Consider the following 21,429-nt stretch of genomic DNA (forward strand, 5'->3'; position numbering starts at 1 on the left):
GGGAGCGGGCGGGAGGGGCGGGAGGGGCGGGATGGGATGGGATGGGGTGGGATGGGATGGGGATGGGGATGAGGTGGGGATGGGCTCCGGGGTGGGGATGGGGATGAAGATGGAATGGGATGGGAATGGGAATGGGGTGGGGATGGGGTGGAGTGGGATGAGGTGGGGTGGGGTGGGATGGGATGGGATGGGATGGGATGGGATGGGATGGGATGGGATGGCTGCAGAGGTGGCTGCCACACGCCACCAGGATCAGGTTCCCCCGTGTTGATGGTGGCAGCTCCAGCTGGTCCCAGGACTGAGCCACCCCTGGGAGGTGAATGGATGGCCAGGCCTGCGGCCACCACAGGGCCAGGAGCCAGGGGACAGTGGACGTCCCGGCCACGGCCGAGGCCCCCCCGCCACCGTGGGCCCCACACGCCTGCCCGCACCGGAGCGACTTCGCCCCCAGCGTGCACGGGGGTGTGCAAGCCCTGCATGTGCAACCCCAGAGCCGTGCCCGCACCCCCCCCACACACATGCGCACCCTTCCCTGCGCACACACCCTGCACACTCGCCTGGCACCCTGCACACCTTTGTGCCTGCCTTGCACGCCCCCCGCGTGCCTTTTCACCCTGTGGCAGGGTGACACATGAACACGTGTTTACGGGTGATGCATGTGCCTTCGCACAAGCCCTGCGCCCCACCCCCCCCATGCATTTGCACGGTGCTGGGCATGCCTGTGTGCACGCCCCGTGCACCCTTGCACACCCTTGCACAGTTGTGTGTGCTGCATGCGGGCCGTTGCACACCCTTGCGTACCCCGTGCACCCCTGTGCACACACACCCCACCCCCGTGCACCCCACGCACCCCTGTGCACGTGCCCCACACATGCTTGCACGCCCCCCACGTGCCTTTGCACGCCCTCGCACACCCCAGGCACCCTGCACAGTGCACGGCCCGTGCGTCCCCGCACCCCGCCCGGCGCCCCCCTGGCACCCCTCCGCACACCCCCGCACACCTACACACACACACACACCCCCCCCGTGGCCCCGGGCTCGGTGCTCTCCCCGTGGCCCCGCCCCAGTCCCCGCCTCTAACCCCGCCCCGCCTCTAACCCCGCCCCGAGCCGAGCCGAGCCGAGCCGGCCATGGCCGCGGCGGGCGGGGCGGGCCGGGCGCTGCCCCAGGCCCTGCTCTGCGCTGTCTGCCTGCTCTGCGCCCGCCCCGCCCCCCAGGTTAGCGCCGCGGCCGGGACCCCCCCGCTCTCCGCCCCCCCGCCCCCCCTGACCCCCGTGCCCCCCAGGCCCCCCCGTCCCCCGCCCCGTGCCACCAGGCCTGCCACCCACCACAGCCCTGTCACCCGCTGTGCCACCGGGCCCCTTCCCCCACCCCCACCCCCATCACCCCTTGGCCACCAGTCCCCTGTCACCGGGATGGCCCCGTGTCACCGGGATGGGGCCCTGTCACCGGGATGGCCCCATGTCACCGGGATGGTCCCGTGTCACTGGGATGGTCCCTGTCATCCAACCACTCCCATGTCACCAGGATGGGGCCCTGCCACCGGGATGGCCCCATGTCACCGGGATGGCCCTGTGTCACCAGGGTGGAGCCCTGTCACCGGGGTGGTCCCATGTCACCGGAACGGGGCCCTGTCATCCAGCCACCTCCCTGACACCGGGATGGCCCCATGTCACTGGGATGCTCCCTGGTCACTGGGATGGTCCCCTGTCACCACACTGCTCCTGTGTCCCTGGGCCAGCTGGGTGTCACCCTGTCCCTGCGCCCCGGCAGGTGGCAGGGGGCCCGGCGGCCGGGTTTCTGCTGCAGGCACTGGCGGCAGCGAGCGACGCGCTGGAGCCCGTCTGGCCCGGGGGGGGCCCTGACCCCCTGCCCGGCACCTGGGTCTCAGCCATGCTGGGCCAACCGCTGGTGGCCTTCGGCCTGCACCGCCTCAGCGGCGACCGGGCCACTGCCAACCTGCTGCTGGGGGGGGCCGTGGCCCTGGCCCCCGCTGCTGCGCAGCTCCCGGAGGAGGCTCGGCTACTGGCCGCCCGCGCCGTCACTGTCCTCACCGCCGCCACCGTCCTTATCCTCGCTGCCCTCACTGCCAACGGCCCCGCGGCGCTGGGCAGCCTGCTCATGGCTGCTGCCCACCTGCTGCCACCCGGCACCGGCCATGGCGGGCACCCCTGGGTGCTGGCAGCCGGGAACCTGGCACTGCGGCGAGCCCTGCGTGCTGCCAGCCACCACCCACCGCAGTAAAGCCACGTGGGGTGGCCATTGCCTTCACTGAGTGCCTCTGGGTCTCGTTTCATGGCGTCGCTCAGCGGGGACCCTGCTGCCACCATCACCAGCAGGCGCTGGGCCCTGTTGGGCCGATCCCCTGGGGCTGGGGGCCAGCATGGGGCCCCGAGGCAGCAGCAGTGTCCCCGGTGCCGTGGCTCAGAGCTGGGGCCAGCACCCATCGGGGCCACAACGGGCATGGCATGCACGGCACCCACTGGCTCAGCTGGGAGAGGTGGCACCCTGGGGTGGGGGTCCCTGGCACAACATGGCACCCAGGGGTGGGGGTCCCTGGCATGGCACTCTAGGGTCCCCAGCACAGCAACCTGGGGTGGAGGTCCCTGGCACAGCACTCTGGGGTGGGGGTCCCTGACACGGCACCCTGGGGTGAGGGTTCCTGGCACACAACATGGCACCCGGGGGTGGGGGTCCCTGGCCCAGCATGGCACCCAGGGGCAGGGGTCCCTGGCACAGCACCCTGGGCCATGGCAGCTCTTGGGCCCTGCTGCAGGGTGGCAGGACCTCAGCTCTGTAGGGAGCCTATCAGCCTGGGCTGGACCAGGGGCACTGGGAGCACTGGGGGTACTGGGCCTGGGGGCAGCAGTGGCTTTCGTTGTACTGGGGCTGGGGGCATGCCCAGTACATGGGGGAGTACTTGTCTGAGGCTGAGGGCACTGGGGCACTGGTCACATTGGGACTAGGGGCACTGGGGGCTCTGGGGGCACCAGTTGTACTGGGGCTGTGGGCACTGAGGGCACTGGTTACACTGGAGCTGGGGACCCCAGTTGTACTGGGGCCTCAGGCACTAGTTAAACTGGGACAGGGGACACTGGCTGCACTGGGGCTGGGGGTGCTGGTTGTACAGGGCTAAGGGTACTGGGTGTACCGGTTGCACTGGGGCTGGGACCACTGGGGGCAGTGGTTGTACAGGGGCACTGGGGGCACTGGTCACACCGGAGCTTGGGGCCCCATTTGTACTGGGGTTGTGGACACTGGTTAAACTGGGGAAGGGGGCACCGTGGGCACTGGTTGTACAGGGGCCAGGGGCACTGGTCATACTGGTTGCGCTGGGGCTGGGGGCACTGGTCACACTGGGGCTGGGGGCACTATGTGTACTGGTTGCATTGGGGCTGGGGCCATGGGGGCACTGGTCATACTGGGGCTGGGGGCACTGGTGGTACTGGCTGCACAGGGGCCGAGGGCACCGGTCGCACAGCATCAGGGAGTGGTCCCTGGGCCACATTAGGCCGGACTGGGAAGCACTGGGCCGGACTGGGGGGCACTGGGAAGCACTGAGCCAGACTGGGCAGCACTGATAGCACCACCGCCCCCCGGGCGCCACCGCCCCGCCCCTCGCACAGGCCACGCCCCCTCGGGCTCCCCTCGCCCATTGGCCCACTCCCGATATGACGCACGGGCCACGCCCCACTGCTGCCCCGCGGCGGGGGGGGCGGTGCCGGTGGAGAAGCTGGCGAGGCCCGGCCCCGTGGGGGGCGTAGCCTCGGCGGCGGCGTGCCATCTCATTGGCCACGTGGGCTCCCTGCCCGCCCCCCGCGGGTCACGATTGGCGGGGCCCCTGACGGGCCGGGAGGGCGGGGCGGGGGGGTGGCCAAGATGGCGGCAGCGGCGGTGGCGGGGTGAGGCGGCGGCGGCGATGATGTCCGGGGCGGAGGATCGCGAGGCCGGCGGGGGCCCGGCCGCCCCCTCCGCCCCTTCCGCGGCCCTGCCCGGCCCCGCGGCGGCGGCGGGCGGCCCGGGCGAGGCGGGAGGCGGTGAGGAGGCGGGCTCGCTGCTCGGCGGGGCCCGGCCTCACGGCGAGGCGGGCGCCGACCCCGACGCGCCGCCCAAGAAGCGGCTGAGGGCGGCGGGGATGGGGGCGGGTGGGCCCGAGGGGGCGGCGGGCAGCGTGAAGCTGGAGGAGCGGCTCTACTCCGTGCTGTGCTGCACTGTCTGCCTCGACCTGCCCAAGGCCTCGGTCTACCAGGTACGGCCGGGCCCCGCGGCTCCCCCCCCCTCCCCCCCCGGGGCCTTCCGGTCCCGACACCGGCCACCGACACCCCCCCCGGGGCCTCCCCTCTGGTTACTGCCCTCCTCCCGGCCCACCCCAACGCGGGGCCTCCCGGGCCTATCACCGGCCACTGACACCCCCCCCCCCGGCGGGACCTCCCCGCTGGTCACGGCCTCCCTTGCCCCCTCCCCCCCGCTGCTCACCCACACCCCAGCACCTTCCCATGTCCCCCCTATCAGTCACCACCACCCCGGGGGCCTTTGTGGGACCCTGTGGGTGGCCAATAGCAGCTCATACACGCCCCGAAGGCCTCTGTGGCCCCTCACCCATCACTGACACCCACCACCCACCACCCCTTGACTGGTCGCTGATACCCCCTCCATTTCTCCTGAGCACCCCTCAGCACCCTGCCAAGCCAGGGGAATCCCCTCAAGCCAGGGCACTGGACCCCTCTGTGCCCCCCTCACACCAGGGGGACACCACTGGTCCCAGTCACCCTGAGGCCCTGGGGAACTCCCACCCCTGCTGCTTTCCCCTGGGGGCTCCTTAGCCCTGCTCTGGGCACCCACTCCCTGCTGGGGGGTCTCCCGTGTCCCCGCTGCTACTTGCTGGGGGCTTCAGGTGTTTCCCCCCCAGCTTGGGGGCTTTCGGGCCTGCTCCCCCTTTATGGACCCTACCCCCACCCTGGGCGCTCATCCCTGAGGGTACCAGTCCTGTGTCCCATCGCCCCCCCCCTTCCAGAACCCCAGCACCCACTGCTCGCCTTCCTCCAGCCCCTTCCCACTGACCCCATGGAGGGCTGGACCCAGCCCCCCTTCCCATTTTACCCCGGTTTGTGCCACCCTGGGAGATTCCCTGGCCCAGAGGAAGGCGGGGGGCTCCCGGTGGGGAGCGGGATGGGCATTGGCAGCGCTCACCGGAGCGGAGCCACTGGTTACATAAAGGTGCCGGCGGGTTTCCCTCCGGCCAGCATCCATTTCGTGGCACACGGACCCGTCAACAGCCCCATGGTGACGACGGAGCTGCCGGCACGGCTGTTTGGTGCTTTGCCGGCAGAGCCCGCGTTCCTGGTGGCACCGGTGGCGTGCCAGTTGGCCATCGGTTTCAGCGACGGCAGAGCCTGGACACGAAGGTCATCCCCTTGGTGATCTCACGCCTTGCTGGTCACATACTAAGAGTATCCGGCAGTGGCGCAGCCAGCCACAGCGGTGGCAGAACCGGGGGGGGAATGGGGGGGCTTCCCCCGGCTTCCTTTGGGGGCGTTAATTTGTGGGGGGTCTAAGATGGCCGCTGGCTCGGGGAGGTGAGATCCCCCCCCACCCCCGGCCCCGACAGTGATGATTAAGAGCACAAAACCCTCGCCAGAGCCACGCCTGGTGAGAGATCCCCACCGATCCGGTGCTGGTGCTTGCCAAACCGGCTCTGTGTGCCCGACGGCGGGGTGGGGGGGGGGGGCTGCGTCCTTCATGGCCTCCTCTTTCCTCCTCTGCTCCTGCGGTCACTTGTCCCCCTGTTTAATTATTTATGACGAGGGCTTTGCCAGGGATGTAATTAAAACCGGGAGCAACCGCGGTGTCGGCCGGTGGTGTGGCTGTGGCGGAACCTTCCCACCATCGGGTAGGTTCGTCGGGGCCAAGCCCTGACGAGCAGCTGTAATTACACGCTCACGCCAAAGCGGAGCTGTCACCGCTGCGGTTGTGCGAGCTCTCAGCTGGTGCTCGCCTCTTGTTTTGGCTCGCTCGCTGGTATTTTTAGCGCGGCAGCGACGAGGCACCGTGGTGGAAGCCAGCAGCTCACCAGGACTGTGCCGAGCCCAAACCATGAGGGATTTTTAGCTAGACACAGCCCCACATTCATCCCAGAGCTGTTGCGGGTATTTTGGAGCTGGGACCCTCACTTTGTGAGTGTGCTTTGGCACCATCGTGGTGGGGCCGGTTTAATGCCTGGCTGCTGCGCTCTGGGCCCGGCAGGAGGGAAAATCTGAAACCTTTTGGAGCCAGAACAATGGATGTCCTGGGTAAGCAGATCGGACGCTAATCCCTGCGGCAGGGTCAGGCCTTTCCCATCCCAGCTGAGGATTAAAGCTTTTTCCGGCGCTCCCAGGGGGGATGTTTTAACGAGCTCCTCCTGGTCATTGCACCGGCAGGAATCTTGCTGGAATTTGGGGGGTGACCCCCCACAACAGGCTGAACCCAGCTGCTGTGTCCTGGCCAGGTGGGGAAGCTGCTGGCTGTGCCTGGTCAGTCCCAGAGCTTGTCCTGGAGGTGCTGGTGTTTCGTCAGAGTGCTCCGGCTTCCCGCTGGATTTGAGGGAAGGATTTTCACTGCAGGAGCCTGAAGCCACAGGCAGGAGCTTTCCGATCTGTTGGGAGCAGTCGCGTGTCCCTCGAACAATCCCTGTGGTGACCAGAGACTATGGGGAAGCACCCAGCCTGGGTGCCATCTGCCTCCTGACACCCTCTGGCAGCTCCCGATGGATTTGGTGGTACCTTCTACCTGCTCTGCTGGGTGTTTCATAGGTGATGCCGTTGCCCACACCACCTGCTGCGATGAAGGCAGCTTCTCCCATCCTCCCATGGCATTGCCTGTGGCAAACTCTGGAACGCTGGCACTGGCTCTTTGCTCTCAGGGGGCTGCTCTTTCCCTCTGGTTTTCAGGATGGACGGAGGAATGGTTTGGGATCGCTCCGGTGCCTGAGGTGCTGACAGGATTGATCCAGTGCCACTCGCTGCCACAAAGTGTCCTAGGCCTGCATCCCTTCTTCCCCTCCTCGAGGGTTTTGCCCAGCTCAGCAGCTGTTGTAAACATGTCTTAAACTGATTTTTTTTTTTGTCCTCAAAAGAGATATTTTTTTGATGCGAAGAGGGAAAACTAAGTTGAGTGTGTCTGCGTGCTGGAAGGAGATGGTGATTCTGGCAATCTGTGGCAAAGCCAGCATTGATCCTCTCTTGTCACCGTATCAAAACAGGAATGAATTGGAGTAAAACAGATTGATTGGAGTGTTTTTATCAGCCTGTTGAAGCCTCCCTGCCCAGCAGCCCAGCCCCACTCTGCCCTGAGATGCGGGATGCTGTGTTTGGCTACGGAGCTGGTCCTTGGCACGTGGGTACCCAGTGTGGAGGTGGACTTGCTGTGCCAATTGGAGACCTGAGTCCCATCCCGGTGATCCAAGCCCTCGGAGCCAGTGGGATTGTCTGCACCGATGGGTCTTCCCTGGTCCCCCTCGGTGGGCTCTGGGGCTTCATGCTGATCCTGCTGGTTTAACTCTGGGCGGGGGGGGAATCTCGAGTCTGCCAGAGCCGTCAGCACTCACATGGCAGCTGGGGAATGTCCTGGCCTTCAGGATCCCACAGAGTTGGGGGATACAGGGAGTGAGGGAAGCTTCTCCCTGCCCCATTTTGGTGTAACTCTCTCATTCCCCACGGCAGGAGGTGCCTGGGGGCTTCCTCTCTGCCCGGCTGTTTTTGGCTTAGTACCCAGCTCACCCCAAGCCCTGTGGGGTTGGGGGGGCAGCTTGCACCCCAGATGCACACACAACCCGTGCCCTCCCCCCCCCCCGCCCGCCCCCTTCCAGACATGGGGAACTGGATTCCTGTGGGATGGATGGAAACCAGGGTGGGAGGAGAAGGGAAGCTGGATGAAACCTTTCCCTTCCTCTCCCGTGCCAGGCAAAAGAGGTCAGTCCTAATTACAGAAGCAACATGCCTGGGCCAGTCTGAGAGCCCGCAGGCACTGGCCGAGGCTGGAGTTGCTGCCTGCCCGGGCTCCAGCTTTGCAAAAACGCAGGCAGCCAGGGTCAGGGCTCAGCCGGCCAGTGGGAGCCATGTGTCGGGCAGGATTTTTAGGAGGAGCAGGGGCAGCAAAGCGTCATCCTGTTGATGGGTCTGAATTCACTTTATTTGCCTTTGCATGACTTGGTTTGCCCTGTGGTGGATCCCATGAGAGTCTGATGCTTTATTTCTCCTCTTCCACAGTGCACCAATGGCCACCTGATGTGCGCCGGCTGCTTCATCCACCTTCTGGCAGACGCTCGACTGAAGGAGGAACAAGCCACTTGCCCAAATTGCCGCTGTGAGATCAGTAAGAGCCTGTGCTGCCGAAACCTGGCTGTGGAAAAAGCTGTCAGTGAGCTTCCCTCTGAGTGTGGCTTCTGCATGCAGCAGTTCCCCCGATCCCTCCTGGAGAGGCACCAGAAAGAGGAGTGCCAGGACAGGTAAAGAGCTTTGCCTCCCTTTGGCAGGGTGCTGGCATTGTTGCATGGCTTGTGGTGCTTGGCTGGCCTGGCGTGGAGATGTGTGGGGTTTGGGAAACCTTGCTGCCTGGAGCAGGGGGTCCTGGTAGAGCTGACGTGCATGGTGCTGAGCCCCCACGGTCAGGGTGCCGCAGACTGGAGGGCTTCTCCAGCTTTCCAGTGCTGCCGGAGCCAGATCCTGTGTCGGGGTAAAGCCATCAGCACGCAGCAGCGCCCCATGTCCCCTCCAGCCCCTGGCATGGGCTGCCCCAGAATTCCCTCTGGCTGTGTCCCACTTCTCTTGGGAGGTGACAGTGGTTCGGGGGAGGATGTGGCACTGCTTTGGCATGCAGCAGAGTCCCCCTCCCTCCCGGCCGCTGCTGGTGTGCCGCTGTGCCCGGTCTGCAGCTGCCTGCATTCCTTGTGAACCTGCCGCACTGGCACTACCCAGCAGTTTTCCACGGGGTGTGAAACGGCTCTCCTGGCTTTGCTGGCCTTGCTGCCGGATTGGAGTCCGGCAGGAGCGAGCCTCTGCATATCCCTGCTGTCCCTACTGCTCTTCCTGGTGCTGGGACAGCAGGATCCATGTTGGTTGTTGCGTGGCATCCCAATCCAATGAATGTTCATGCTCGTTTTCTCCCTGACCCCAGGGTGACCCAGTGCAAATACAAGCGGATCGGGTGCCCGTGGCAGGGTCCCTACCACGAGCTGACGGTGCATGAAGCCGAATGTACCCACCCCACCAAAACCGGCAACGAGCTGATGGAGATCTTAGATGAAATGGACCAAACGAGGAAAAAAGAAATGCAGCTTTATAACAGCATCTTCAGCCTGCTCAGCTTCGAGAAGATCGGCTACACAGGTAATGGCTCACTCGGGACGCCAGTGGCAGCTTCTCCGGCCCTTCTGCCGCATCTCCTCCGGCGCCAACACTGTTTCTGTGCTGCTGAAAACTGGTTTTATCTGGCGTGGCGATCAATTTAGTAGCGGCCGAGGGCTCTGCTGAGCATGTGGTGGCGTTTTGACTCGAGCCTCCATCCTCGACCACGAGCCCAGCGGCCAGAGTTTAAAACCAAACACATAAATGACATTCCCCGTGATGTTTTGTTGAGTTCTGGAGAAGCACCGGCAACGCTTCAACACCCCCAGCTTGCTGTCGCCTTCCCACTGTTCTTGCTTTGCCGAGGGGTTTCACCGAACCCCTCTCCCACCCGCTGGAAAGCTGCCGGTACCACGGCAGCGGTGTTTGTGGGACTTGGCTGATAACGGGAGTGAAAAGCCCCGCTGAAGCGGCAAGACCAGGTAAGCTGGGCCTTCGCTTAGGGCATCAGTGTTAAAACCGGGCCTGGAGCCGCTGGCATTGGCTGGGTGTGCTCTGAACACCGGGCAGCGAGAGAACCTGAGAGGGGAGGTGGTGAGCTGGGGCTGGAGGGACAAAGGCTTTCCCCCCAGCTGCCCTCCCGGTGTGCCGGCACTGTGGGGACAGAGGGTGCTCCCGGCAGCACAGCTCGCTTGTTCCAGCGTCACTGGTGTGGATGTGGCTGGGGATCCGGTGAGAGCAGCCCAGGCGTTTTGGCAGCTGGGTTGTGCCGGCTGGTGGCCCAGCCATACGCCGGGCCTCGCAGCCCTCGTGCCGGGGCACAGCCCCGGTGAAGCTGGGCAGCTCGGTGCCGAGGGGCCATGGTGCTGGGCTGCGGTGGCAGCGATGCTGCCTGGCAATGGGAGTGTAGTGTGGCTGGAATAACTGATCCCCCTCCTCTGTCCTCCAGGTTTTGCCGGCCAGGCTCTCCTCTCCCTTTCTCTCCTGGAAGTGCCGACGACAGTGTAAGCGTGGGCGGAGGGCACCACACCGTCCCTTGCGCCTGTGGTTACGCTGGGCGAGGCCACGGTCCCTACGCCGAGACCGCAAGCGCCCAGCTTCTCCCTAACCTCCCCCCTGGCGCCTTTGCCAACGCCGTGCTGGGAGCATCCCAGTGCCGCGTGCCCGCACCGGGAGCCTCTGGGCCGCATCACCGGTGTTTGTGCCCTGCGGTTACGCTCACCACGCTGCCTCACTCGCCGGTTTGTACACCTGATCCAAATAAATGCTGCCTTACTACCCAAACTGTATCCTGTCTGTCTGTCCTGCCGCGCCGACGGACACTGTGGATCCTTTCGGCAGCTGGTGGTGGTTGCCAGCACACTGCTGGGTGCTGGTGAAGCCCTTCAGCAGCTGGTTGTGGTTACCGGTGCTGCGTCAGACACTCGTAAATCTTTTTGGCAGCTGGTGGCAGTTGCTGACATGCCGTCGGATGCTGGAGAAGCCTTTTGGCAGCTGGCAGTGGTTGCTGGTGTGGTGTTGGATGCTGGTAAAGCCTTTTGGCAGCTGGCGGTGGTTGCTGGCACAGCATCAGCTGCCGGTGAAGCCTTTTGGCAGCTGGTGGACACCAGTAATGCCTTTGGGCAGTCTTCGGCCACGTGCTGCCCCTCTGGGCACCGTCTCTGATCGCAGAACGGCCATGGGCTTGTTGCATCCCATGGGTGGCAGGGCTCAGCATCCATCCTGGGTCACAGCTTCACTTTTGGCACTGGTGTTGCTAGTGTCACTGAAGGGGGGGGGGGGGGCGGGGGGCTGCTCCCACCTGACCCCAGTATCCCTGCGTTTTTTTTCTTTATTTTATTTCTATTTTTTCCAGAGGTGCAGTTCCGCCCTTACCGCACCGATGACTTCATCACGCGGCTGTACTACGAGACGCCGCGCCTGACCGTCCTCAACCAGACATGGGTGCTGAAGGCACGGGTGAACGACTCAGAGCGGAACCCCAACCTCTCCTGCAAGCGCACCCTCTCCTTCCAGCTCATCCTGAAAAGCAAAATCAACTCCCCCATGGAATGCTCCTTCCTCCTCCTCGAGGGCCCCTACGACGACGTGAAGATCCACCCCGTCATCTACCACTTCGTCTTCAGCAATGAGAACAACGAGACGGATTACATGGCGCTGCCCATCGATTCGGTGGAGTGTAACAAACTGCTGGCGGCTAAAAACATCAACCTGCGGCTTTTTATATTTCAAATCCAAAAATAGGACTGGGAAACCCACCATTGGACCCGCCCCCACCACCTCATCACCACTGGGATCTCGCCCAAAGTGCAGTTTCGAGGCAAAAAAAAGAAAAAAGAAAAAAAAAAACCCAACAGAAACCCAACCCACGCAAAATTGAGAGAAATCTGCATGCGCCGGCATCGATGCTGCTTCTCCTCCTGCGTCGGCAGCACGGCTGTGGGGGGGGGGGGCGGCAGGGCTCTGGTTTTGGGGAGGGGGCGGCCATGGGGCTCAGTAGTATTCTGTACAGCGGCTCCTCTGGCTGTTTTACTATTAGAATAAAAAAAAAAGGGGAATTTTCCAATTATTTGGCGGTTTTTGAAACTTCAGCAAGTGGCAGAGACCGTGGCGCTGCCGCTGCCGGGGCCGTCCCCTCTGCCCGTGCCTCAGACCAGACCCGCGGGGGTTGGGGTGGGCTGCACCTCTTATTTGACCAAGATTTGAGTTGTTTGACAGAAAACTGGAGTTGGGATTTTTGTTTTTTTGGTGGGTTTTTAAAACAGATTTTGAGTGTTTTCTTGGTTGGTAGTTTTTTGTTTGGTTTTTTTTTTTTTTTTTTTTTTAACCAAAATTGAGGGGTTTGTGAGTTTGCTGGGAGTGTTTTATTTGTTTTGGTTGGTTGTGGTTTTAACCAAAATCAGAGTTTTGGAGGTTTTTAACAAAATTTGAGTTGGTTTGATTAGGTTTTTTGTCAAAACTGGGGTGGTGGGTGTGTTTTTAAAACAGAAATTGAGATTTGTTTGTAACCAACATTTGAGGGTTTTTACACCAAAATTGCAGTAGTGTGTTGGAGTTTTTTTTAAATCTAAATTGGAGGTTGAGTTTTTCCCAAATTTGAGTCTTTAAAACTGAAATTGAGTGCTGGGGTGTGTTTTTTACCACAATTTAGTTGTTGGGGTGTTTTAACCAAAATTGGAATTCTTTTTTTTTCTTTTTTTTACCAAAATTGGAAGGTTCTTTTAACCAACATTTGAGTTTGCAGTGGTTTTTTTTAACCAAAATGGAAGGAATTTTTTTAAATCAAAATTGGAGCTTGGATTTTGCTTTGGTTTTGTTATTTTCTTTTTTTTTAACCAAAATGATAGTTTTTAAAATCAGAATTGGCATGTGGTTTTTTGTTGTGTTTTTGTGTGTTTTTTTTATTTAAACAAAACAGAAGGTTTGGGGGTTCTTTAATAAATCAGTGTTTCTTTATTTTTAACCAAACAGGGAGGGTTCTTTTTTTTTTTTTCTTTTTTCTTTTATGAAAACTTGAGGGTTAAAAAAAAACCAAAACAACCTAAACCCCAACCACCCCCAAACTCAGTTTTGGTTTTAACCCAACTTGGAATTGCCTTTTTTTGGGGGGTTGGGGGGTGTTGAGTTTTTTGGGGGGGGGGGGGGGGTTACCAAAACTGGAGAGGGGGGAGGGGGATGTAAACTAAAAGGGGAGGGGTTGTGACAGCAGACACCCCCCCCTCCTTAATGAATCAATTAATCAATTTTATATCACTACAGTAATGCAAGGGACAAGGGGTGGAGGTGGGGGAGCACGGGGGCTCCTAGGGATGCCCAGGGTGCTGTCCCCCCACCCTGAGGCAGGGTGCTGAGGCACGTTGCTGGCAGCAGGTGCTGCTGGGTTACTTAATGAGGGCCACCCACTAATTAGCTCTTCCCTGCCCTGCAGTAATGGGTGATAGGGGGCAACTGGGGCTGCGGCTGGGGAAACTGGGGGTGGGGGGGAGACAGGGTGCACTGGGAGCCACTGGAGAGCACTAGGTGTACTAGAAGCACTGGGGCTACCGGGCTGGGGGGTACTGGGGGCTACTGGGAGCCACGGGAAAGCAGTAGGAGTACCGGTATCACTGGGGCTACTGGGCTGGCGAGCACTGGGAGCTACAGGAGAGCACTAGGAGTACCGGGAACACTGGGCTGAGGGGCACTGGGGGATACTGGGGGAGCACCGAGGCCTACTGAGCGCACCGGGGCGCACTGGGAGCGCTTATGACCCCAGCCGGGGGCCGCCCCCTTCCCAGCGCCCCCACGCGGCCGGGCGCGGGGCATGCCGGGAGTGGTAGTCCCTGTCCCGGGCAGTGGGAGGCGGACCCGTCTTCCGTCTGTAGCCAATGGGAGACCGCCTCCCGGCTTTCCCCGCGCGGATTGGCGAAGTGTGGCGGCGCGCTGGCCAATGGCGCGGCTGGGCGGGCCGGGGCCCAGCGGCGGCGGCGACGGCGGGGGATGAACGCGGGGAGCGCGCGGGAGATTCGCCGTGAGTCCGGGACCCCCCCGGGATCCCCCGCGACCCCCCGGGACGCCCTGGGGCCTCTGGGGCACCCCGGGCTCGGCCCCCCCTCGAGCGGCCCCCCTGGGCTCCGCGGGCCTGCCCCAGTCCCGCCGCCCCCCAGGCCGCGGCCCGGTGCCCTACACGGCGCCCGGCCCTCTCCCCGCGCCGGTAGCCCCCTCCCGGCCCCCAAGCTCCTCAGCCCTCCGCCCGCGGCGGGCCGCCCCAGGGGGGCTGTAGACACCCCCCACCCCCCAGCTCAAGGGGCCGTGCTGGGCACTTTTGGGGGTCCCTGGCGGGGGTCCCCACCAGTCCTGGGCCATGTTGGGGTACGCGTGGCCGTGGGGGGGGGTCACACTGGGCTGAGCCCCCCGTCACCGCACCCCGCAGAGCTGCAGAAGGCGAAGGAGAAGGCCCAGCGCAGCGGGAGCCTGGTGGAAGAGGCTGCGGTCTGTAACCAGCTGGGGGAGATCCTGGCCAGCCATGGTGCGTCCTCGCGGTCCCCCTCGGCCCCCGCCCCCACAGCCGGGGGGGCTCCTCGCCCCCCCCCCCCCGCCCCGGCGCCTCTGACAGCCCCCGCGGTTGCCGGCAGGACGCTACGAGGAGGCTCTGGAGGAACATCGGCAGGAGCTGCAGCTGCTGGAGGGGGCCGGGGACAGCATCGGCTGCGCTGTGGCCCACCGCAAGATCGGCGAGCGCCTGGCGGAGCTGGAGAACTACGAGGCTGCGCTGAAGGTGGGGGCCCGGTTCTTGGGGACAGGGGGCATGTCAGGGGGTTGGCGGGGGTCTCAAGCCTCTCCCCCACCCTGCAGCACCAACACCAGCATCTGGAGCTGGCCAGGTCCCTGTCAGATGACACGGAGCAACAACGAGCCTGGGCCACCATTGGCCGGACGTACATGTTCATGGCAGACAGCCGCACGCAGGGGGAGGAGGCAGCGGGGCTGCCGGCGCTGCGCAAGGCTGAACAGGCTTTCCACACCAGCCTGGCCATTGTGGAGGAGAAACTGGAAGGTGAAGCTGCGCCGGGTGGCTGCAGAGGCACATCCTAACCCTGGGAGGGCTTCGCCAGCTCCCAGAGTGGCCGTTTTTTTCACCAGGAGCTGTGCCGCACCGGGAGCTGACGGAGATGAGGACCCGGCTGTACCTCAACTTGGGTTTGGTCTACGACAGCTTGAAGGAACCAGCCAAGTGTGACAACTACATCAAAAAAAGCATCTTCCTCTCCGAGTAAGGAAGGGCAGGGCTGGCGGGAGCTGTCCGGCAGCGGGTTTAGGGGGAAACCAGCAGCAGCAGTGGCTCCGTTTGCAGGCAGGGGCAGCTTTATGAAGATCTCTACCGTGCTTACTTCAACCTGGGGAGCATCCACCTGCGGGAGGGTGAGCACTCCGGGGCCCTGCGCTGCCTGGCCCGGGCACGCGACTGCGCCCGCAGGATGAAGGAGAAGGGGATGGAGAGCGAGTGCTGCAGCAGCACAGCCCAGGTGGGTGATGGGAGTCAGCACCAGACCCCTCCCCGCACTCCCCCGGGGTTTGGTGCCCCCCGTGATGGATGTCCCCGCTGTCACCCAGGTCCTGCTGAGTTTGGGTGACTTTGCGGCTGCCAAGCGCTCACTGAAGCAAGCCTACATGCTGGGCTCGCGGCAGCCCTGGCAGCGAGACCTCATCCGATCCAACCTCCGTTATGGTGAGCCTGGGACAGTGTCCTCAAGAGACAAACAGTGTCCCCAGGAGAGGGGAAGTGTCCCAGGGGGCTGCCAATGCTGCCCCATGCTGGCCCCAGCTCTGCTCTATTCCCCCCGCTTCCTCTTCTGTTCTGCTGTGGGTCAGGGCTGGGAGGACACCCACAGGTCCCCAGTGACACTTGAAGAGATGCTGACCCTCCCCTGGAGTGGTTCTGGGGTTCTCTGATGCGCCCTGATTGTCACCTCCACAGCCACCAAGGTGGTGCGGCTGCAGGAGGCTCTGGAGGAGGCAGCGGCTAGTGACCCATCAGCAGCCCTGGCCCTCTGCGAGCAGCTTGGGGACACCTTCTCCAAGCACGGGGACTACGGCCGGGCTGCAGAGTACTACCAGAGGCAGGTGAGTGGGGCTGGTGGAAGGGATGGGGGGGGTCCCAGGGAGTCGTCCCTGCTGACGGGGTGTCCCTGGGGGCAGCTGACCTTTGCCCAGGCGCTGGGGAGGCCAGCGGGGGAGCTGGCCGTCATCCATGTCTCACTGGCCACCACCTTTGGAGACCTGAAGGACCATGTGCGAGCTGTCCACCATTACCAGCAGGAGCTGGCCCTGCACCAGGGCAATGCACTGGAGGCGAGCTGGGTCCCTGGGGGTGCTCCTTGGTCCTTGGGGGGGTTCCCTGGGTCCCTTGGCTATGGAGGGGGGTGCTTAGCGAGGCTATCCCTGTGTTGGCGTGGGAGGTGACAAGGGCACAGTGGCTGTGGGGACCCGTGGGGTGGGGTGGCCCATGCCCCTCAGGGAGGCTGTGGGGCTCAGTGTGGGACCCCCATGCCCTGCCTGGGGAGGGTCCATGGCTCGGCGTAGCCCCCACTGGAGGCAGGCACTGACCACAGCTGTGCCCAGGAGGGGAAAACATGGCTGAACATGGCACTGGCCATGGAGGAGGTGGGCAAGCCCCGTGCCGAGCTGCAGCCCTGCTTCCAAACAGCCCTGGAGCGAGCGGAGGCGGCCGGAGATCCCCGGCTGCAGGTGAGGAGGGGGACAGGAACCCCTCCCAGTGTGTGTGTGTGTGTGTGTGTATGTGCCCCTAGGCTGACAGATGACCTTCCTCATTCTCTTCTTCCTCCCCAGAGGCAGATCTTGCAGCATCTCCACTTGCTGCAGCTGCGGGATGGTGACACCGAGGCTGCCGCTGGCACCGTGGCCCGGCTGGAGGGGCTGGGGGGCTCCAGCAAGGAGGAGGAGGAGGAGGAAGAGGAAGAACTGGAGAGCAGTGAGACTCAGGACGAGAGTGAGCTGGAGCTGTCGGAGAGCGGTGAGGGGGCACAGTGGGAGCTCTGGGGGGAGCAGGTCCCCTGGCAGTGTCCCCACAGATTGGGGTCTCCCTCATGGTGGGGGATCTTTTCCAGAGGGGGAGGAAGATGAACTTGATGGCTACAGCAAGAGCGTCCCCGGGCGCCGGCGGATCAGCAAGGTGAGAGGTACTGGGTCTCCCCCTGACCCCCCATAGAGGGTGAGAGGGGTTCTCCCCCTTCCCCTGATTCCTCCAAAGAGGGTCGGGGGGGTCTCACGGTTGCTGAGGTGCATTTCCGGGGGTCCCCATCATCCCCCTCTGTGTCAGCAGTGGAACCGGCGGAACGAGCGGGGTGAGACCCCCCTGCACCGCGCCTGCATTGAGGGTGACCTGCGCCGCGTCCAGCTCTTCCTCAAGCAGGTAGGTGAGGGGAATGGGGGTCCCCCACACCGCGGGGGGGTCCGCAGAAACTGCAGGTCGTTCTGGGGAAGCGGGAGAGGGTCCCTGCGGCCCCTTGGCCAAGCCCAGCCTGACCAAACACTCCCCTCTTTTCTAGGGGCACCCCCTGAACCCCCGCGATTACTGCGGCTGGACTCCGCTGCACGAAGCCTGCAACCATGGGCACCTGGGTGAGTTGCAGGGGGATGGGGGCATGGGCAGAGCCCCCCTGTCCTCACCTCCGCCTCCTCCTGTCTCCCAGAGATCGTTCGGCTGCTGCTGGATTGGGGGGCGGCGCTGGATGACCCTGGGGGGCCAGGCTGCGAGGGCATCACCCCCCTGCATGATGCCCTGAGCTGTGGCCATTTTGAGGTGGCCGAGCTGCTGGTACAGCGGGGAGCGTCGGTGACGGCGAGGAACGCCAGGGTGAGCTGCTGGGATGGGGAGGGGGGACCCTAAGAAGGCAGGGGGGGTGCACTGGGTTGGCCTTGTGTCCCCCCTGTAGGGCCTGACACCGCTGGGTACGCTGGAGGAGTGGGCGAGCACCTACAGCAAGGAACTGGACCAGGAGACGCGGCAGCAGTGCTGGGCGGCCGAGCGCCTGCTCAGGGAGGTGGCGGCGGGACGAGGTGGGATGCAGCGCCGGCGTCCCCCCCCGCCCTCTGCTTTTGGGGTGCCCGCAGTGGGCTGAGGGTGCCGGCATCCCCCCTGCAGCCCCGCCACAGCTCTCCCAGGACTCGCCGCTGTTCGACGCCGAGTGTGCCGAGCCCCGAGCCCTGCAGCCTTGCTCGCCACCAGTGGCGGAGCCGGGGGACAGTGACATGTCGCCGCTGAGGCCGGTGAAGAAGCGGCAGCGGGTGCCGGGGCTCGGCAGGCGGGAGGGAGCGGATCTGGAGTCGGCCGAGTACGAAGCCGCCATCCGGGGCCTCGGCAGCGCCAAGTCCCTTCTGGGTGGCAGCACCATGACAGCGTGCCGGCAGCTGGCACCACGGCCGGCCCTCATCCCAGCCGAGCAGTACCTGGAGGAGGATGACTGGTTGGAAGATGACCTAGGGGGGTCCCGGGGGGGCCGTAAGCGGCCCCGCCGGGAACCCCAGGAGCCGGCAGCCACTTCAGAGGACAGCACGGGGCCAGAGAGCGATGGCAGGGTCCCTGCTCGGGCCCAGCACCAGCCCCCGGCACCGCCGGAGTGTGCAGAGCCGCCTCACCCGCCTGGTGGAGAGGATCCCACTGGGGCGCTCCCGGGAATGCCGACCCCCCGAGGCAGCCGGGCCCCCTCTCCCCACCGAGGGTGAGGGCAGGGGGAGCCCCCCATGCCCACCCACTGCCCTGCCTGCCCTCCGGGTCCGCGTCCGGGTCCAGGACAATGTCTTCCTCATCCCAGTGCCACAGAGGTGAGAGCTTTGCTCCCTGTTCCTGCTCTGGGACCCCCCCCCCCAGCGTCCCCTTTGGGACCCCCGTGCCAGGCAGCAGCACTCGCGGGTAACCCTGCGGGTCCTGCTGTTGCGGCAGCGAGAGCCGTGCCGTGGGCTGGCTGGCGGAGCGGGCAGCCGAGCGGTACTACCAAACCTGTGGGCTGCTGCCGCGGCTCACCCTCAAGAAAGAGGGGGCTCTCCTGGCCCCCCAGGACCTGGTTGGGGACGTCCTGCAGAGCAACGAGGAGGTGAGCGCTGAGCCTGGACCCCCACCCCATGCCGGGCATCGTTGCCAGTGGTGGCAGCGGTGCCATTGGTGTCGCTCTGGCGTGGCAGGTGCTGGCAGAGGTGCAGTGCTGGGACCTGCCGCCCTTGGCCGAGCGGTACCGCAGGGCCTGCCAGAGCTTGGCCGTGGGTAAGGACCCCCCCGGCCCCTCAGGGACTGGCCCCACTGGGATCGAGGGTCCTGTGCTGGGGGGGGTAACGCGTGTCATGGGCCGGTGTGGGGCCAGCAGCAGGATTAGGGTGTCCCTAAAGGGGTTGAGGAGGCCCCGGGGACCCCCCCAGGGCCACCCAAAGGCCGCCAACACCTCCCCCCGTGCCCCTGCAGAGCCGCACCAGCTGTTGCTGAAGGTGATGGAGCTGCAGGAGCAGAGCCCGGGGCTGGGGGTTGGGGGTAGCCTGGCCCTGCGTCCCCCCCCACCTCCCCCCGCTGCTGCGGGCCCTCAAGCTGCAGGCACCTCTGCGGCAGCTCTGGCTGCGTGCCTGCGGGCTGTCGGATGACATGGCCGCCGATCTGCTGGCCACGCTGGCCACCCTGCCCGCCCTCACCCTCCTCGACCTGGCTGGGAACCGTCTGGGCGCCCAGGGGCTGCGGCAGCTCGTGCCCCAGCACCCCGGCACCTTCCAGGTAGGGCCAGCGGTGGGCGGCACTGGGAGTCCCACCTCCATCCTGGCAGGACTGGGATTCCTGGTGCTGGCCTTGCCAGGCTGAGGCGGGGTGCCTGGCTGATCCCCCCTAAATCTCTTCATCTGTCCCCCAGATTTCTTTGTTCATCTCTGAAACCCCTCCTCTCCCCCTGAAACCCCTTCTCCGTCCCCCAGGTCTCTCATGTCTATCCCCATAACCTCTTGCCTGTCCCCCAAATCCCCCGAACACCTCCTCTGTCCCCCAGATTTCTTTATCCATCCCCAAATCTCTTGCCTGTCCCCTACACGTCTGTCTCCCCTAAATCTGTCCTGTCCCCCCTAAATCTGTCCTGTCAATCCCCTAAACCTCTCATGTCTGTCCCCAAAGATCCTCTTCATCCCTGAAACCTCTCACCTATCCCCTACATCTCTTCCCCCCCCCCCAGCCCCTGCCTGTGTCCCCACATCTTTTCTCCGTCCCCTGAACACTCGGCTGTCCCGGCAGAGCCTGGAGGAGCTGGACCTGAGCCTGAACCCTCTGGGCGATGCCAGCTGCCAGCCACTGGCCCTGCTGCTGCGGCACTGCCCGGCGCTCACCACGCTGCGGCTGCAGGCCTGCGGCTTCACCGACAGCTTCGCCCTGGACGGTAAGTGGCCGCAGCCCCATGCCGGCAGCGCCGGGCACCACGTGGCTCTGACCGCGCCGGGCACCACGTGGCTCTGACCGCGCCGGGCACCACGTGGCTCTGACCGCGCCGGCATGTGCTCCCCAGGAGCTGCGCGGCTGCAGACGCTGTCCCTGTCCTGCAATGCCCTGGGCGCAGCGGGGCTGGAGCGGCTCCTCGGTGGCCTGGCGTGCCACAGCCTCGGCCGGCTGGAGCTGCGCTCTGTTACCAGGCCGGGGCTGCGGCCCCTCACCGGGGCCCTCGGCAGGTACCTGGCACAGGTGAGAACGGGCCCCATGGCGGGACCCCACTGGGGGGAGCGTGCTGCCTGGGGCTGTGCCGACACCGACACCGGTGTGCCCTTCCCACAGGAGGGCTGCGCTCTGAGCCACCTAACACTCTCCGGGAACTGGCTGGGTGACGGTGACATCCTGGAGGTGGCCAGGTGAGGGGACAAGGGGACCCTGGGGAAGTCTGGGGGCGATGGGGAGTGGACAGGGCAAGTCCGTGCAGCAGGAGCCTGACCCTCCACCAGCCAGGGGAGACTCTGTGCTGTCTCCAGCATGGGAGCACGGTGCGGGGACACCCTGGGGGATCCCTTTGGGGACAAAGGAACCCCCCCTGGGGCTGAGGGGAGGACAAGGGGGATCCCCTTGCCATCTCTCCCAACCTGCAGGTGCCTCCCCACTTGCCCGGCACTGGCTTCCCTGGATTTCTCAGCCAATCCCAGGATCAGCGCCACGGGGCTGCGGACACTGCTCTCTGCCCTGGAAGAGAGGAGCCAGGGGCTGGAGTTCCTCAGTCTGGCAGGTAGGGCAGCAGTGCGAGCAGTGGCACGGGCAAGCCCCCTGGGAGCTAACAGCAGCCCCCTCCTTCTTCCCAGGCTGCTCCGTGGAGGGGCCGTTGGATGACACAACCTGGGCCAGAGCTGCCAGCCAGATCCAAGATCTCCGGCTCTGCAGTCAGCATGTCAGACGGAGTGACCAGCGTGATGCTGGCAAAGCATGGCACGGTCCTGCCGGCACAGCCCTCGGCACCGTCATGCGGCACCGTAAGCTCTTCTGTAAGAGCAGCTAAAGCACTAGCATCACCCACGTCCTGTGATTTTTAACCTGCGCAGCCATTACAGCCTATATTTATGAACGCAAATGGTGCTTTTTTGGGTCACTGTGTCACTGGCACTCATG

At 64.3% G+C, this 21,429-nt stretch overlaps 3 protein-coding genes across 3 annotated transcripts; all 3 read left to right on the top strand.

Moving 5' to 3' along the window:
- Positions 1-1,107: 1,107 nt before the first annotated feature.
- Positions 1,108-2,271, top strand: TMEM276 (transmembrane protein 276). The gene is made up of 2 exons (XM_055800108.1): positions 1,108-1,217; positions 1,774-2,271. The coding sequence occupies exons 1-2, from the start codon at positions 1,131-1,133 to the stop codon at positions 2,242-2,244; spliced, it is 558 nt and encodes a 185-aa protein (XP_055656083.1). The 5' UTR covers positions 1,108-1,130; the 3' UTR covers positions 2,245-2,271.
- Positions 2,272-3,856: 1,585 nt separating this feature from the next.
- On the top strand, positions 3,857-12,359 carry ZFTRAF1 (zinc finger TRAF-type containing 1). The gene is made up of 4 exons (XM_055800106.1): positions 3,857-4,249; positions 8,247-8,485; positions 9,154-9,365; positions 11,179-12,359. Exons 1-4 carry the CDS (start codon positions 3,920-3,922, stop codon positions 11,565-11,567), a joined length of 1,170 nt encoding a protein of 389 aa, XP_055656081.1. The 5' UTR covers positions 3,857-3,919; the 3' UTR covers positions 11,568-12,359.
- Positions 12,360-13,732: 1,373 nt separating this feature from the next.
- TONSL (tonsoku like, DNA repair protein) lies at positions 13,733-21,385 on the top strand. The gene is given in 27 exon segments (XM_055800378.1): positions 13,733-13,833; positions 14,236-14,331; positions 14,438-14,580; positions 14,658-14,859; positions 14,946-15,075; positions 15,157-15,328; positions 15,417-15,531; positions 15,781-15,926; positions 16,002-16,154; positions 16,425-16,550; positions 16,653-16,836; positions 16,931-16,995; positions 17,143-17,235; positions 17,372-17,444; positions 17,516-17,679; positions 17,759-17,882; positions 17,968-18,509; positions 18,511-18,647; positions 18,766-18,916; positions 19,005-19,083; positions 19,279-19,361; positions 19,363-19,578; positions 20,083-20,224; positions 20,351-20,523; positions 20,614-20,687; positions 20,919-21,052; positions 21,126-21,385. Coding segments are annotated over 27 exon segments (3,942 nt in total). The 5' UTR covers positions 13,733-13,802; the 3' UTR covers positions 21,320-21,385.
- The last annotated feature ends 44 nt before the right edge of the window (positions 21,386-21,429 follow it).

The sequence above is a fragment of the Falco peregrinus genome, chromosome 3, assembly GCF_023634155.1.
Source record: "Falco peregrinus isolate bFalPer1 chromosome 3, bFalPer1.pri, whole genome shotgun sequence".
Lineage (NCBI taxonomy): Eukaryota > Metazoa > Chordata > Aves > Falconiformes > Falconidae > Falco > Falco peregrinus.